This window comes from Schistocerca piceifrons, chromosome 2 (genome assembly GCF_021461385.2).
Source record: "Schistocerca piceifrons isolate TAMUIC-IGC-003096 chromosome 2, iqSchPice1.1, whole genome shotgun sequence".
Classification (NCBI taxonomy): Eukaryota; Metazoa; Arthropoda; class Insecta; order Orthoptera; family Acrididae; genus Schistocerca; species Schistocerca piceifrons.
Window position 1 is genome coordinate 888,897,109 of NC_060139.1, and position 18,993 is coordinate 888,916,101.

General features: G+C 39.1%; 1 protein-coding gene across 2 annotated transcripts in view; it reads right to left on the minus strand.

Moving 5' to 3' along the window:
* The window catches only part of LOC124777187 (Down syndrome cell adhesion molecule-like protein 1 homolog), a 182,000-nt gene that overhangs the window by 145,479 nt on the left and 17,528 nt on the right, over positions 1-18,993 (minus strand). For both annotated transcript variants that reach the window (XM_047252502.1, XM_047252501.1), the window contains exon 4: positions 16,477-16,648. In XM_047252502.1, the coding sequence (XP_047108458.1) occupies positions 16,477-16,648 (172 nt within the window). The remainder of the gene's footprint in view (positions 1-16,476; positions 16,649-18,993) is intronic.

Sequence of the window (18,993 nt, forward strand, 5' to 3'; positions counted from 1 at the left end):
TAAAACATCCTTGTTGAAACCATTCATTCCTGTAACAGGTTTCTTATGATTTTGAAGCTTTCCAGGTGACACGAAACCAACTTCTCCTGACATTTCTACTGCTGTGACACTTTTATTTATAACTCGCTGTACAGTTCTCTTAACTACACCACATGCCTCTGCAGTCCGTTCTTGTGTCTTTGAAATGTCAACAACGGGAGCCCCACTTTCATATTTACATTTGAAGAAGTTGTAAATGCTGTAAATAATCATCCTTGCCTGTTTGTGAAACACTTAACATTTATTGCCATCACCTGACATATTTATTTGGAAATCGCACTAACACATTTAAAGATAGACATTCACAGCTATAAGGCAACAAGAAAATAACACCGATATCTGAATGAATAATGTGCTCACGCTATGAATTAAACTGTATTGTTGTGAAGTATGGCAACAGTACAGCTTGCAGGGGAGAGATTCTCATAACTCACAACTAGCCACATGGAAAGAGAATGAATCTTACTGGCTGCCAGCGCCTTATGGAAGGGGATGCACAGAATGGCTGAATATTGGGCTGCTTTCCTATATGAAGCACATAATAGTCACAAGCAGGCCTCGGACAGTTTCTCACAGCTCCAAAGCTCTGCTCCAAGGGGCGATCTGTGTGGCAGCCACACCGAGAAATGCGCAAGCCATAGTTACAGCCAGCACAAGCTACTGGTGCCTGACATCAACCAGCACATCCTCAGATTTATTGTTACGTCAAATTTTGGCAATGATGCAATGTGCACAGGCATGCTCAAGACAAAGTAGAGACCACTGAAAGTTGAAGAATGGAACAGTGTAGATGCTGCTCGATGAGCCTGATTCTGCTTGCTGTGGGCCACATGGGTTGAGCTTAACTGGAGCTCCTCACAATGCTACAGGATTCTTTAGGCAGTGCTGTCCATCTGTCTGTCTCATTACATCACAACAGCAAAATACATTGTACCTCACAGAAGGTCAGATTATTATCGGTTCCTACATATTCCTACTTCAAGAATGTTGCACAGGTGCTGTTTGTCACCACACAACTTGCACGTTTGGCTTGCATCTGCATTTATGTTCAAGCATTCATTTCTCATGGCGTTTCCATATTTCTCTCCGAGCCCTGTATACAGGGTGTTACAAAAAGGTACGGCCAAACTTTCAGGAAACATTCCTCACACACAAAGAAAGAAAATAAGTTACATGGACATGTGTCCGGAAATGCTTACTTTCCATGTTAGAGCTCATTTTATTACTTCTCTTCAAATCACATTAATCATGGAATGGAAACACACAGCAACAGAATGTACCAGCGTGACTTCAAACACTTTGTTACAGGAAATGTTCAAAATGTCCTCCATTAGTGAGGATACATGCATCCACCCTCCATCGCATGGTATCCCTGATGCGCTGATGCAGCCCTGGAGAATGGCGTATTGTATCACAGCCGTCCACAATACAAGCACGACGAGTCTCTACATTTGGTACCGGGGTTGCGTAGACAAGAGCTTTCAAATGCCCCCATAAATGAAAGTCAAGAGGGTTGAGGTCAGGAGAGCGTGGAGGCAATGGAATTGGTCCACCTCTACCAATCCATCGGTCACCGAATCTGTTGTTGAGAAGCGTACAAACACTTTGACTGAAATGTGCAGGAGCTCCATCGTGCATGAACCACATGTTGTGTTGTACTTGTAAAGGCACATATTCTAGCAGGACAGGTAGAGTATCCCGTATGAAATCATGGCAGTGAATGGAGAAAGTGCGCTACATACTGACGAAACTAAAATGAGCCCTAACATGGAAATTAAGCGTTTCCGGACACATGTCTACATGACATCTTTTCTTTATTTGTGTGTGAGGAATGTTTACTGAAAGTTTGGTCGTACCTTTTTGTAACACCCTGTATAAAATGCTATCCAATGTGGCTGACTGAGCAAAATAAAAGTTTTCTTGTGTTTCATATCAGCTGTTGTATATTTAACACTGACATAAGAACTGTCACTGTTATTACTTCATGAGTACCAATGAAGCAAATTAATCACTTGCCTGTTGTCAAACCAATCAAAATATTAAATTATAAACATCAGTTTAATGAGTTTGAATTGCTAGGCAAAGATTGCAAAAAAACTGAATTGAAGTTCAAGCAATATGCCAGATAGCACTTGAGAATGCATCCCTCTTTTACTTAATGCCAAAACAAATTGGGACTAAGCTGTAATCACAAAACATCTAATTCTAATGCTATTGCACTGATGAGAAATTTATAGGTCTCAAACAGGAAATGTTTAAAATTTCATTAAGCAACTGGAAATGTTCTACTGATAAGACCTAGTAGAGATTTTAATACTGAATTTCATATCAGGTAATATTGATCAAAGGCACCTAAAATTGCTATCCCACATACTGATGAGAACAGATGACACAGTGCAACAACAATTGGTAATTTACTTTTAAATCCCACTGCCTTTCATTAAATAAATGTGAGCCCCTAATAGATGGTATGACCACAATCATCAAGGGACAGCTAAAACAACCCTGCCAATAAGGTTTAGCTAAGAAGGGAAAAGTACAGTTTCACAGAATCATAAATGGTGACTCAGTCACATTAATTAGAGAGTATTTACTGGTTGAACAATAGGATGAAGCTTACCATGGGCACAAAGTAGATAACAGGTTTAATTACACTCTAAAAATATTCTTACAATATTATGGAACCATTTTTCAATTAGAATGGGTGAGGGATTATCACAGTAGAAGCCACAAGAAAGTGAGGCTGACGTCAAGAATCAGAATATCTTCTACTAGAAAGAGAAAGCTTTATTTGTTTCAGAGGATGAACTCTAACCAAGATGTAAAGGTGCAGCACAAGTCCTACTGAAAAAATTCTTACTCATTTCATCAGACAGGCTAAAACTATTAACGATACATAAGCAATGGAAATTTGGGTAATATTAGACAGGAAATGAAAAGGAGGTCAGTAAAACAAATGCTATGTGGCTCCCTGATGGCAGTAGCAGCTAGACAGATGAGGTCAAATTCAATCCACTGGCTGCTAAATTGTGCAAAGAATTCTTTCTAACAGTAGCTCAAAACATACAGACAAAAATGGATATGCATCGTATAATCTACCACTAGAGGTAAGTTTTTCCAAGTAAACTGTGAAACATACAACAAAACTCATGTCACTGAAAAGATGTAACCCTTCTCTTACAAAACTACTACTTTGGTGTCCAAAATTAAAGCAACAAACTTCTTGTGTCTAATTCATGATATAATCACACAAACTGTCAACAGATGTCCGTATGATCACATTCTGCAAGGAAGATGGCATTTTGGTCAATGGAAAATAATGTCAATGGTGATGTTAGGCCACCTACCAAATGGAGTAGTGTTTTCTGGGTAGTTCCACATCCACAGTTACTGTGTACACAGTCACAGACAGTGCAATATGGCACAGAGAAGATGCCTACCAGACTATCTGTGGTGGAGGGCTATAGGAAGAATGAAAGCAGTACAGTCCCAAACTCATGTGACCTGATGTCTTAATGTGAATCATTCTGTTGTTTCTTGGATGTGACAAGAGTTTAGAAAGACCTAAGCTGTATCATGAAGATCAGGGCAGGGCCACCCATGTGTGACATCAGAAAGAGAGGTCTGTTGTTTGGTTGTAATGCATGACAGTACTGCCTTAGTACTGTGCAGCAACTGGCATCTGTCCTTGCAGCATCCACTGGACATGTTGTATTGATGCAAATAATGTCAAGAAGGCTTCGACAGAGTGGCCTTTATTGTAGGAGACTTGCTGTATGACTTTGAGACCCAGACATTGTGGAAAGAGACTGATGTCAAGGAAGATTGCTAATGGTGTGGGCAAGGATTATTTTGACCACTCAGACACCTCTGCATGAAACTGTATGGGTGAATCAGAAAGGTTTAACTGCTGCCAGGTTCATGATGAGGTCTTGGGACCTAATATATGGTTGTTGAAAGGTGCTGTGTGCTTAGACTTCGCACTGATGGATGATAATGCTCGACCTCATAAAGCACAAGTGGTTGATGTTTTCTCAGAAATGGAAGATACTGCAAGCATGGTGTGGCCTGCTCACTCTCTGGATTTGAATCTCATAGAGCATGTCTGGGATGCTCTAGGGAGATGGGTTGTTTCATGTCAGAATCAACTAACTACTCTCTAAGACTTGTTACCAGCTCTGCAGGAAGAATGGATGTTATTGTCTCAACATGACATTGATGGCATTATTCACAGCATGCTCCATCGTTGTGAAGGCTGTATTCCTGCCATAGGTGGTCACTCTCCACAGTGAGCATGTTAACCAGTTTTCAGAATGTGTGTACGAATCTATTATGTTGGAAAAAGTGGAGAACATTTTCATGCATGTTACAGTTGTTTATGTTCTATATTCTTTACAGGGTTTCTACTTTGGTTTCACCTGTTTATACTGTTTTGTGGCAAAATAAGTGCAACTTTGCAAAATTTCTGTTTGTTGATTTAATATTGGACACCAGTGTATTTTAGCAGAGTGCTATAATACGATATTGATATGAGTACTATAATATTCTGCTGATTGGGTAGTACTACCAACCAACAACCCCTTGAGCTGTAATCAGATGATGGGTTGAACTGATTTTCTGAGTGATGGAAGTACCCAGTTTTAACACACATTAATGGAAATGTATGGTTAAATGATGATGGCGTCCTCCTCGGTAAAATATTCTGGAGGTAAAATAGTCCCCCATTCGGATCTCCGGGCGGGGACTACTCGAGAGGACATCGTTATCAGGAGAAAGAAAACTGGCGTTCTACGGATCGGAGCATGGAATGTTAAAAAATTTAAAAAGGGAAATGGATAGGTTAAAGTTAGATATAGAGGGAATTAGTGAAGTTTGGTGGCAGGAGGAACAAGACTTTTGGTCAGGCGAATACAAAATCAAATAGGGGTAACGCAGGAGTAGGTATAATAATGAATAAAAAAGTAGGAATGCGGGTAAGCTACTACAAACAGCATAGTGAACGCATTATTGTTGCCAAGATAGGCATGAAGCCCATGCCTACTACAGTAATACAAGTTTATATGCCAACTAGCTCTGCAGATGAGGAAGATATTGACGAAATGTATGATGAGATAAAAGAAATTATTCAGATAGTGAAGGGAGACAAAAATTTAATAGTCATGGGTGACTGGAATTTGGTAATAGGAAAAGGAGAGAAGGAAACGTAGTAGGTGAATATGGACTGGGGGGAAGAAATGAAAGAGGAAACTGCCTGGTAGAATTTTGCACAGAGCACAACTTAATCATAGCTAACACTTGGTTCAAGAATCATAAAAGAAGGTTGTATACATGGAAGAAGTCTGGAGATACTGACAGGTTTCAGATAGATTATATAATGGTAAGACAGAGATTTAGGAACCAGGTTTTAAATTGCAAGACATTTCCAGGGGCAGATGTGGACTCTGACCACAATCTATTGGTTATGAACTGAACATTAAAACTGAAGAAACTGCAAAAAGGTGGAAATTTAAGAAGATGGGACCTGGATAAAATTACTAAACTAGAGGTTGTACAGAGTTTCAGGGAGAGCATAAGGGAACAATTGACAGGAATGGGGGAAGAAATACAGTAGAAGAAGAATGGGTAGCTTTGAGGGATGAAGTAGTGAAGGCAGCAGAGGATAAAGTAGGTAAAAAGACAAGGGCTACTAGAAATCCTCGGGTAACAGAAGAAATATTGAACTTAACTGATGAAAGGAGAAAATATAAAAATGCAGTAAATGAAGCAGGCAAAAAGGAATACAAACGTCTCAAAAATGAGATCGACAGAAAGTGCAAAATGGCTAAGCAGGGATGGCTAGAGGGCAAATGTAAGGGTGTAGAGGCTTATCTCACTAGGGGTAAGATAGATACCGCCTACAGGAAAATTAAAGAGACCTTTAGAGAAAAGAGAACCACTTGTATGAATATCAAGAGCTCAGATGGAAACCCAGTTCTAAGCAAAGAAGGGAAAGTAGAAAGGTGGAAGGAGTATATAGAGGGTCTATACAAGGGCGATGTACTTGAGGACAATATTATGGAAATGGAAGAGGATGTAGATGAAGATAAAATGGGAGATACAATACTGCGTGAAAAGTTTGACAGAGCACTGAAAGACCTGAGTCGAAACAAGGCCCCGGGTGTAGACAACATTCCATTAGAACTACTGACAGCCTTGGGAGAGCCAGTCCTGACAAAACTCTACCATCTGGTGAGCAAGATATATGAGACAAGCGAAATTCCCTCAGACTTCAAGAAGAATATAATAATCCAATCCCAAAGAAAGCAGGTGTTGACAGATGTGAAAATTATCGAACTATCAGTTTAATAAGTCACGGCTACAAAATACTAATGCGAATTCTTTACAGACGAATGGAAAAACTAGTAGAAACTGACCTCAGGGGAAGATCAGTTTGGATTCTGTAGAAATATTGGAACATGTGAGGCAATACTGACCCTACGACTTATCTTAGAAGCTAGACCTACGTTTCTAGCATTTGTAGAATTAGAGAAAGCTTTTGACAATTTGGAGAGGATATGGAGGCCAACAGGAACGGGAAACAACTCTTGGATTTCTGTGTTTTTTAAACATAAGAACATTCACCGGTATACTTGGGAAGGCAGGGGAACCAGATCTGTCATTGACTATATAATAACAGATCAGGAATTCAGGAAGGCTGTGAGGGACACACGTGTATTCAGGGGATTCTTTGATGACACTGATCATTATTTAATCTGCAGTGAAATTGGGATTGTGAGGCCGAAAGTGCAGGAGGTCAGGTCCATATGTAGGAGGATAAGAGTGGAGAAACTTCAGGATAAGGAAATCAGGCACAAGTACATAACAGCGATCTCAGAAAGGTACCAGTTAGTTGAATGTAGTCAATTACAGTCATTGGAAAAGGAATGGGCAAGGTACAGGGACACAGTACTAGAAGTGGCTAAAGAATGTCTTGGAACAGTAGTGTGTAAAAGTAGGATGAAGCAAACAGCTTGGTGGAATGATACAGTCAAGGCAGCCTGTAAAAGGAAAAAGAAGGCGTATCAAAAATGGCTACATACCAGAACCCAGGTAGGCAGAGAAAGTTATGTTGAAGAAAGAAACAAAGCCAAACAGATAATTGCAGCATCCAAGAAGAAATCGTGGGAAGACTTTGGAAACAGGTTAGAGACTATGGGTCAAGCTGCTGGAAAACCATTCTGGAGTGTAATTAGCAGTCTTTGAAAGGGAGGTAAGAAGGAAATGACAAGTATTTTGGACAGGTCAGGAAAACTGCTGGTGAATCCTGTGGATGCCTTGGGCAGATGGAGGGAATATTTTGAAGAGTTGCTCAATGTAGGTGAAAATGCGATCAGTAATGTTTCAGATTTCGAGGTAGAATGGGATAGGAATGATGATGGAAATAGGATCACATTTGAGGAAGTGGAAAAAATGGTCAATAGATTGCAGTGCAATAAAGCGGCTGGGGTGGATGAAATTAAGTCGGAACTCATCAAATACAGTGGAATGTCAGGTCTTAAATGGCTACACAGGATAATTTAAATGGCCTGGGAGTCGGGACAGGTTCCATCAGACTGGACAAAAGCAGTTATCACACCAATCTTTAAACATGGAAACAGAAAAGATTGTAACAACTACAGAGGTATCTCTTTAATCAGTGTTGTGGGTAAAATCTTCTCAGGTATTGTTGAAAGGAAAGTGCGAGTATTAGTTGAGGACCAACTGGATGAAAATCAGTGTGGGTTTAGGCCTCTTAGAGGTTGTCAGGACCAGATCTTTAGCTTACAGCAAATAATGGAGAAGTGTTATGAGTGGAACAGGGAATTGTATCTATGCTTTATAGATCTAGAAAAGGCATATGACCGGGTTCCTAGGAGGAAGTTATTGTCTGTTCTACGAGATTATGGAATAGGAGTCAAACTTTTGCAAGCAATTAAAGGTCTTTACATGGATAGTCAGGCAGCAGTTAGAGTTGACGGTAAATTGAGTTCATGGTTCAGAGTAGTTTCAGGGGTAAGACAAGGCTGCAACCTGTCTCCACTGTTGTTCATATTATTTATGGATCATATGTTGAAAACAATAGACTGGCTGGGTGAGATTAAGATATGTGAACACAAAATAAGCAGTCTTGCCTATGCGGATGACTTAGTTGTGATGGCAGATTCGATTGAAAGTTTGCAAAGTAATATTTCAGAGCTAGATCAGAAATGTAAGGACTATGGTATGAAGATTAGCATCTCCAAAACGAAAGTAATGTCAGTGGGAAAGAAATATAAACGGATTGAGTGCCAAATAGGAGGAACAAAGTTAGAACAGGTGGACAGTTTCAAGTACTTAGGATGCATATTCTCACAGGATGGCAACATAGTGAAAGAACTGGAAGTGAGGTGTAGCAAAGCTAATGCAGTGAGCGCTCAGCTACGATCTACTCTCTTCTGCAAAAAGGAAGTCAGTACCAAGACTAAGTTATCTGTGCACCGTTCAATCTTTCGACCAGCTTTGTTGTATGGGAGTGAAAGCTGGGTGGATTCAGGTTACCTTATCAACAAGGTTGAGGTTACAGATATGAAAGTAGCTAGGATGATTGCGGGTACTAGTAGATGGGAACAATGACAGGAGGGTGTCCACAATGAGGAAATCAAAGAAAAACTGGGAATGAACTCTATAGATGTAGCAGTCAGGGCGAACAGGCTTAGATGGTGGGGTCATGTTACACGCATGGGAGAAGCAAGGTTACCCAAGAGACTCATGGATTCAGCAGTAGAAGGTAGGAGGAGTCGGGGCAGACCGAGGAGAAGGTACCTGGATTCGGTTAAGAATGATTTTGAAGTAATATGTTTAACATCAGAAGAGGCACCAATGTTAGCACTCAATAGGGGATCATGGAGGAACTGTATAAGGGGGGCTATGCTCCAGACTGAACGCTGAAAGGCATAATCAGTCTTAAATGATGATGATGATGATGATGATGATGATTTGACAATGTTGACTGGAATACTCTCTTTCAAATTCTGAAGGTGGCTGGGGTAAAATACAGGGAGCGAAAGGCTATTTACAATTTGTACAGAAACCAGATGGCAGTTATATGAGTCGAGGGACACGAAAGGGAAGCAGTGGTTGGGAAGGGAGTGAGACAGGGTTGTAGCCTCTCCACGATGTTATTCAATCTGTATATTGAGCAAGCAGTGAAGGAAACAAAAGAAAAATTCGGAGTAGGTATTAAAATCCATGGAGAAGAAATAAAAACTTTGAGGTTCACCGATGACATTGTAATTCTGTCAGAGACAGAAAGGACTTGGAAGAGCAGTTGAATGGAATGGATAGTGTCTTGAAAGGAGGATATAAGATGAACATCAACAAAAGCAAAACGAGGATAATGCAATGTAGTCTAATTAAGTCGGGTGATGCCGAGGGAATTAGATTAGGAAATGAGACACTTAAAGTAGTAAAGGAGTTTTGCTATTTGGGGAGCAAAATAACTGATGATGCTCAAAGTAGAGAGGATATAAAATGTAGACTGGCAATGGCAAGGAAGGCATTTCTGAAGAAGAGAAATTTGTTAACATCGAGTATAGATTTAAGTGTGAGGAAGTCATTTCTGAAAGTATTTGTATGGAGTGTAGCCATGTATGGAAGTGAAACATGGACAATAAATAGTTTGGACAAGAAGAGGATAGAAGCTTTTGAGATGTGGTGCTACAGAAGAATGCTGAAGATTAGGTGGGTAGATCACATAACTAATGAGGAGGTACTGAATAGGATTGGGGAGAAGAGAAGTTTGTGGCACAACTTGACTAGAAGAAGGGATTGGTTGGTAGGACATGTTCTGAGGCATCATGGGATCACCGATTTAGTACTGGAGGGCAGCGTGCCCCTAGAGGGAGACCAAGGGTTGAATACACTAAGCAGATTCAGAAGGATGTAGGTTGCAGTAGTTACTGGGAGATGAAGCTTGCACAGGATAGAGGAGCATGGAGAGCTGCATCTAACCAGTCTCAGGACTGAAGACCATAACAACAACAACAACAACAACAACAACAACAACAGCAATGGAAATGGCAAAAAGCCAGTGATACCTAATTATAGACACTTATACATCACACCTTCCCATTTTATGAAAAATTTGAGACAACAGCTTACAACAGAGTACTGAATCACCTTTATGAGAATAATATATTAAAAACAGTCCAGCCTGGCTTCTTTAAAGGGGTTCTACAGAGAAATCAATATACAATGTCCAATCACATTAATGTAACGACCTGTCAAAAGTCTGAATAACTACCTTTAGCAGTGCAGACCAGTGTAAGACATGCAGGAAGAGATTCAATGAGATTTTAGAAGGTGCCAACAGGGATGTGTGAGCCATGCTAACTCCAGTGCCATGGCCAATTGTGCTTGGTTTCCTGGTTGTGGAACCACACTGCGAACAGCCCAACTGGGATAGTCCCACAGATTCTTGATAGGGTTTTAATCTGGAGAATTTGGTGGTCAGGTGAGTACAATAAAAACATTCTGGTACTCTTCAAACCAGGCATGTATTGTATGAGCTGTGTGGTAATTTGCATTGTCCTGTTGGTAGATATCCTTGAGCTGCATGTAGGAGTGGACATCGTCCCCAAGAATAGCTGCATTCTTGTGTTGATCCACTGTGTCTTCTAGAATAACAGGATCACCCAGGGAATGCCACGAAAACATTCCCCAGAACATAAAGCTGCTTCCTGCAACCTGGACCCTTTGAACAACTGTTACGAGAATTTGCTTTAAGACGTTTCTCTCTGTTGACACCAACACCCATCTGTCACAGATGCGATTCATCTGAAAAGGCCACCTGTTGCCACTCAGTGGATGTCCAGCTGTGGTATTGGTGCAGAAATTCCAATCTTCATCGCTGATTAACAGCAATCAGTATGGGTGTGTGAACCAGGCATTTGTTGCAGAGACCCATATGCAGCAATATTTGCTGAAGAGTCATTGAGGAGACATTGTTGGTATCCCCTTGGTTCATCTGGGTGGTCAGTTGCTCAACAGTTGCACATTTATTTGCCTTTACATATCTTCCCAGCTGTCATTCATCCCTGCCATGTATCGCCCATGGTGCACCACAGCTGCCATGATGCCAGTTTTGGATAGCGTTATTTCGCCATGCATGGTATACGTTAACCATGGCAGCATGCACACATTTTTCAACCTTAGCCACATCAAAAATACTTCCACCCTTGGCCTGAAATCCAATGATCATGCCCTTTTGGAGCCAGGTAAATTTCTCCATTTCCACCGAGTGAGGTGGCACAGTGGTTAGCACACTGGACTTGCATTCGGGAGGACGACAGTTCAATCGCGCGTCTGGCCATCCTGATTTAGGTTTTCCGTGATTTCCCTAGATCACTTCAGGCAAATGCCGGGATGGTTCCTTTGAAAGGGCACAGCCGATTTCCTTCCCCATCCTTCCCTAACCCGAGCATGTTCTCCATCTCTAATGACCTCGCTGTCGACGGGACGTTAAACACTAATCTCCGCCTCCTGCTCCATTTCTGCATTATGAAAATGACTGCACTGTTTTCCAGATCCCTACAACATATCTTATATACCCTCCACTGCTGTCCTGCCTGCCATCTGTGAATGGTTACTACACTTTGACGTCAAATGTACCATATTTACTTAATTAAAAGATGAGGCTATTTCCAAATTCATCATTTTGAAAAATACAGGGTTGTCTTATGTTCACAGATTAAACTATTACTGCTGAGGTCAACATTTTTACATTGTTTAGTAGAGTATATAGGAGTAGTCTTACATTTAAAGGGGTCATCCTACATTCAAAGCTCACGCTTTGGCTACTGAGATCACATGCAGATTTATTTTAAAGAATTCAGAAGGGCAGGACGTGGCAAATGATACTCACATTCCTACAGGCTCTAGATTTTCCAATATGCCAAAGCGCTTCATACTGTATCAACATTGCTCGAACAATCACATGACACTGAACCGTGTGGCACTAATGCAAAGAGATAAGTGAGAAGCTATGAACTAGCCACAACAACAGTCTATTGCTCTAATTAAAACTATACAATTTTGAGAAATGCAGGAGGAATTAGTATTAAATTCTGTCATCTTACAAACTGTTGTTATATTTGAACAAGTTTGCAATAATATTCTCTTACATGTATAGATACTGTATACAAGCTTTAATGGTGCTTTTTAAGTCAAAGTAGCATTCAAAAATGGAAATGTTGTTCTTCAAAAAACATTAGTTGATTTAGAACCCAAACCAGTATTTTATTTCGTTATGAGAGACTGCAATCATTTACTAAGTGGATTGCAAATGAAAAATTCAGTTACTGTTCACGCATTAGAATACAAGGTAAAAACATGGTCAGCTTTTAATCAGCTTTAGAACATGACAGTCACATTCAGTTGAAATGAGAAAGAAAATTAATCCAGAATGAAATGTGTAACAACAGAAATAAACCACATTAAACTTACTGTAACAGTTATCACCAGAATAAATTACAGTGGCAAGGCCCATCATGGAGATAGTACAGACAGGCATCACTAGATCATGGGATGAGTGCAAGATCAAGAATGGGTCTGAATCATAATTGCAATCTTTTATTTATGTATTAGTTGGTGCTGTTGTGCATGACTTGCACACTACCATACATTTCAGTTTATTTTTCACAATTGCTCAAGCTCAGCACTCTGGAAGGGTTGGAAGGGGATCAGTGACTCCTACATGGCTGAAAGCTAGGATGATTCTGGGGAAAGCAGCAGCAAATGAGTAGCAAATTTTGTGTTTGCCAACCATGGAAATCTATACCATGTACTTTGGCTTTTTACAAACATCTGCCAAGTTTAAAGTGGAGTTTGCCTGAATCCATTTGTAGTCAAAATCAAACTAACTTTAAAATTGGACAAATACTCAACAATTTCTGCTGAAGACAGTAAAAGCCTAGATAGGGGCCAGTGGCACATGTCCATGTTTCTTGCTGCAGTACTGTTGATGCTTGCCATGGCATATGGTGGGAATGAAAAAGTGTGTGTGTGTGTGTGTGGGGGGGGGGGGGCGGGGGGGGGGGGCTGTATCATCTAGTTCTACACAGAAATATACCAGTAACTGGAAGATACGGTATGTCTTAGTGGCAGGCAAGTGATATGTTTGGAAGCAAGAGACACCGTAACATTCTCACATCAGTATAGAAGCGAAATATGGTATGTATTCAGAAAAAAAAAAAACTGCTGTGTTCTCGGACCCCACCATAATGACAACCTCAGAATTAACAACACAGTTGGAAGAAACAGCCAAATATTTGTGACAATGACGATACAGATTTCACAGCTGTGCTATTATGATGAAGACAATGATGGTTAAAGGAAATAGTGATACACAGATTCAGGGTTAGTAAGCAATAAAGTTAAAAAAGAAAACAGTCCAAAAATTAATGTAAACCATTTATTTTTGTTTATTTTATTTAACCTAGTATTATCAAAATGTAGACAGTCAATAAATGGCATAAGTTTGGAATAGGTATAATTTTAGCCTGTTGGTAGATACTTTGTCAGTAAAACAGTTTGTAATTTAGATTAGTCAGAATATTGTAAAAAAAGTTTTCTCAAAGAACCTCTTAGAGAAGGGGCATAGTCTTATGCTCAAGTAAATGTGGTAGGTGGTGGTCACATTAATGTGACTGGACATTGTATCTCCCAAACTCAGTTATAGTAGAAATAAGCAAGTAATACCAAGCTGTTGACATTTTCTGCCATCATGCTCAGGCCTTCATTTGTGTAGATCATAAAATTCTACTGTGGCAACTGTAATGGTGTGATGTTAAAGGCCTTGTATGAACTGATGCTTATTTAACAGTAGAAAGTAGAAGGATACATTAACAAATAACTCCCTGAGAATAAGACCAAATTCAGAGTGGGGAAACATTGAGTATGATGCCCCACAAGATTTGTTTGTTGGTTTGCTCTGTTCTTGCATATGAGGGTTATTTGGAAAGTAAGGTCTGATTTCTTACAAAACATAAACCATCACAGATTTTTTTCAAAAACTGTCTTTATTTAATTCCTTACATATTACTCTGTTATTCTACATAATTTCCATATTTGTTTAAACATTTGTCATAATGTTCTACAGTCTTTCATATCCCTAAGTCACAGACACTTGCCACATGTGAGGATAACCAATCTTTAACTGCTTCTTTCAGCTTGTTATCTGTTGCAAAGTGCTTGCCTATGAGAATCTCCTTCAGGTGACACAACAAGTGAAAATCTCTTGGCCCTAAGTCTGGACTGTACAGTGGGTGGACTGTTGTTTCCACCCAGAAGATCTGATCAGATTTTGTGCACGCATGGCAAAATGGGGTCTGGCATTATCAGCAGTAACAAAACTCCTGACATCAGAAGGACACAATGCTTATTCTGTATTACACACTGAACGTTTTTCAGGGTAGCACAGTAAGTGGCTGCTTTTGTTGTTGTCTGTTATTGCACAAACTCAACTAACAAGACTCCATTTGTATCCCAAAACAAGACTTCATGTCTATCCCAAAACATGGTTGCCATAACTTACATGTTGAGATTATTGGCTCTGACTTTTACTTGTGATGTGCAACACCATTCCATTAAGTGACATTTAGACTCTAGGATCATGTAACAAACACATGTCTTGTCCCCTGTGACAATGTTCTCTAAAGGCTGATTACCTTTCTCATGATATCATTCCAAAAAAATAGAGTGTGCAAGCCCTTCTTTCCATTTTGTATTTCTCAGTAAGCTGCCTGGGAACCCAAAATTCACACAATTTTTGGAACTGCATCTTTTCTAAGACAATTTTGTGCAAAGGTGTTCTACCCACATTCAGGAATTCCAATAGTAAAATTGAAATTGTGAATCGCCAATCTTCATGAATCATTTCATCTACACATTTGATGAAATCTTCCAAGATTACCAATGACTGACCTGATTGGAGTTCATCATGGACATTTTACCATCCATTCTTGAAAGCTCTCACTCACTTACACACTTTGCTGTCACTCATCACATACCAAAAAGGCATTAAACACAACCACAGCCTATGCACCCAGGAGAATAATGGAACATACCGGTACTTACAACTAGCTCACAGGAAACAGCTCGACCCTTAATATTACACGGACTCATACTGTGAAATTCCAAATATATGAAAATGAATTACAGGTAATAGAAGTAGAGATCAAAAGGCACACACTAGATGAGACTTTGTCTGTGCATTTACATTGTCAGAGGTACTATCTTGTACGTTTCTAAGTGTGTTCCTGATGTACAGCACTCAAAAGGCTGTTGAGTGAATTACTGATTTAGGTCTATGGCCCAGGACATACTCTATTGTATCACATCCACATGATGCCAAATGGTAGAGGTTGACACGATGGCTGGTCAACACCCTGTGGGCCTTCAGAGCATGGACAAGGAGCTTATATTTTTATTCCCCCTTTCCTTTATTGTGACTACAGTAATGAGATACTAACTGGTACTCATTTAAGTGTATATATTCAATTTCTGTGACTTTGGAATTATGGCTTATTAAGTGTAGCCTATACTTAGAAATACCTTGAACTTTTTAATATTCTACTGTGTATCACACTTCTTATATCTTGATGGGAAAGCCCAAATGTATTGTTGTTGTTACCATTGGTGCTGTGCAACCTGTTTTCATTTGTAATCATGCTACATATGTGGTGAGTGTTACCCTCTATCAAAGAACAGATATTTGAAGGTAATTAAAATATATATTGCAAAATGTTTATAAATAGAGGATTTACTAGTTTGTACTGTACTGGTAGACAGTTTTCTCCATGTATACTATGTTATATTCTTCATCTTATTTACTCTACTTTAGATACTGTATGTCAAACTTTGTATGCTACAAATTTATGTAATTTCATTCTTGCCATTAATATTTGGATAATTTTGAAATAATGAAAACCCAAAGAATAACAAACCAAATGTAGGCTGGTTCTATGGCCAAATTTTGAAATCCAATAATTTAAAAACAAACTTCAATTCATAGCTCCTTGATAAAGGAATCACTGAAGACAAATTGATCTGCTACTGGATGACTGTATCCAATACAGTTAAGTACTGCACATCAATGACATAAAGAAATGAGATATAGAAATGGTGAGGCAAAAGTATACCATATAAAAAATTACTGAAATATTTTAATAAATGCAATTTAGAGTTAACAAAATACAAACAATTAATGACATAACATTTTATAAGACTAAAACCAGCCAGTTGAATATTGTCTCATGTTTTGGAGAGACATAGGTAGGAAAAATACTGTCATTTATTGTCATTTATATCTCTTAATATATCCAGCAAAGTTGTTTTCTCTTGACTGTAAATAGTGAAAGCTGTTTTATATGCTTTACTCACTTATAATTTGCTGCCTGAAAAATGTGATTCTGGGATGAAGACTCTGAGTTATCTGATTCTTTTCTCCATAATATTACTGGCTTTGGTGACCCATCAGCAGCACAGGGTATTAATAAAGTATCACCCATAAGCACATTAATATCTTCAGGTTCATGTAACCATGTGGGAGGCACTGTAAGAATTAGAATAATTATTTAATTGAATACAATTCTCTGATTTAGTACTACACATAAGAGAGTAGCAAACTGTTACTGTACCAGTGTTAATTTCTTTTTGATGGGAGAGAAATCTGGTGGCATGAAAAATACTTCCCTTGATTTAATGTTTTAAACATCTGTCATGTCATTTAGGGGATTTATATTTCATCCTCTTTCTACACTGAACATTCTGAAACTATTTATAGAAACTTGTTTACTTTCTGAGAAAATCAAGAGGATACACATTTTATTTTTTCATGCTTTAGTAATAATATACCAGTAACATATTACGGAAAATCCTAGGTAATACATGGGTTGATGGACAATGGTGAATGAGAGCAAATGAGGACTTGTACAGCAAGACAGAACCTATCACAGCATCCATTAAGAAGAGACGATTCTTATTTTACGGTCATCTCAGGAGGATGGACAGGGATCGACTAACTAAAAGAATATGGAGTTTCATCTAAACTAAGAAAAAAAGGGCAAGATGTGAAAAAGATCTTAGGCAGATTGGTATCTCAGAAAGAGAAATTCCTGACAGAACAAATTTAGAAGATTGGTGAACAACTACCAAGGTTTTAAAATGGCATCAACGTCCAAAAGGCAGAGAGGACCATTATTTGAATAGCATAAACACGCACTTTTTGGTGGACGCAGAAGATACTGGCAGAAAGTCAAAGCTGGTACAATAACAAGACCTAAACACTAAAATGAATTTCGTTGTTACCATGCAGTCCATAGAGGCTCATGTCGATAGTTATATAATATATACCAGTTACTAGAAGATACAGTATGTCTTACATTTTATGCAATGAATATTATATACAATTGTAATATTTAATGCTTTGATTAATAGATTTTTCTTGACAGTAATATTGTGTGAGGTAACCTGAAATACCAGTTTAGCCTCAAGAACCACTGTTTGCCTCATGGCCAATCTTTGGTACAAACAAATCAATACCTTAAAATGATGTCCCATGAATGTGTATTTACACAGTGTTATGACATAACTCCGCTATTACTGGTCATAAGCCTCATATCACAAGTAATGAGGAAGAAGTAGTGCTACAAGTATTAACATTATTGAAACAACCAAGGCTCATCTGGCTCCAGATAGTAGCACCTTGACATATGGCCCCTTGCCAGGTTTATGGTGAAGAGATTAACAGCACTTACAGCAGAGAAGGTGGACTTCAGTAAGGTTTCAGTGGTCTGTGCTTCAGGGGAGTGGCTACAAAAAGCATCTGACTTCATGTTCAGGATGGCCTAAATAAAACAATGGAAGGCAATGGGAAATCAGCACTGTTATTTTCCCATGTTAATCTCATGGATTTACTCAGTCTTAAATTAGATTCTGGAACAAGCCCCAAGTTGGATCTCTGAGGTCAACAGGGTTGGGGGAGCCTCAGAATACACAGACCAATCTAACCCATTAAAAGCATAATAACCTGGAATGTGTGAGACCTCTTGTAGACACAAAAGTTTGCTACCATGGAGAGAGAAATTGCCTTTCAAGATCTATATGTATTTGGACTTAGCAAGACATACTGGAAAGAATGTGGTCACATTGTGATTCAAGGCAAAGAATACAGTGTATTTTTCTGGAAGTGAGGAGGTGAGTAGAAATGGTATCACTATAGTGATTCCTAAGAGCCTTGGTAATGCGGTCATCGTTTATGAACCCATTTATGATAGAATAATTTCCATTAAAATGAAAGATTCTCCTTGCATTATCAGCATCATTCAGGTTTATGCTCCCACTACAGCTTTATTGGGCATAGAACTCAATGAATTTTATGAGCTGTTAGAACACGCCACCAGAAAGATACCTTAAAGGAAATATTAGCCATTCAGGGTGATTTTATCACAAAGATTGGTGAGACTATAGATGACGGAGATATGAGACCTGTGGGACTGGACTTTATGGCTTGAGTGTGAGGAATGAACATGGAGAGCAGTCACTGGAATTTTGTGTGAATAACAACCTATCTATATGTAATACCCTTTCACAGCATCATCCACAATGTTGCTACACATGCAGGTGCATGTTGTTCATTATGAGCCGTGCTGTGATGCTAGTGTAGAACATAACACAGAAACTGTGCAATACAAACAATCATTAGTTTCTTCAGTGCAATGCTACTTCAGCAAAGTTTTAGTGGATTTCATTATTGCTGGCCAAAGTGTTCAGTTTCAGTTAGACATGGGTGCTTCAGTGTCATTGCTAAATTGCACTACTTATGATCTTGGAAAACACAGGTTACAGAAGTCAACAACTACAACACTGACAGGGTATAATGGACAGGATATTCCAGTA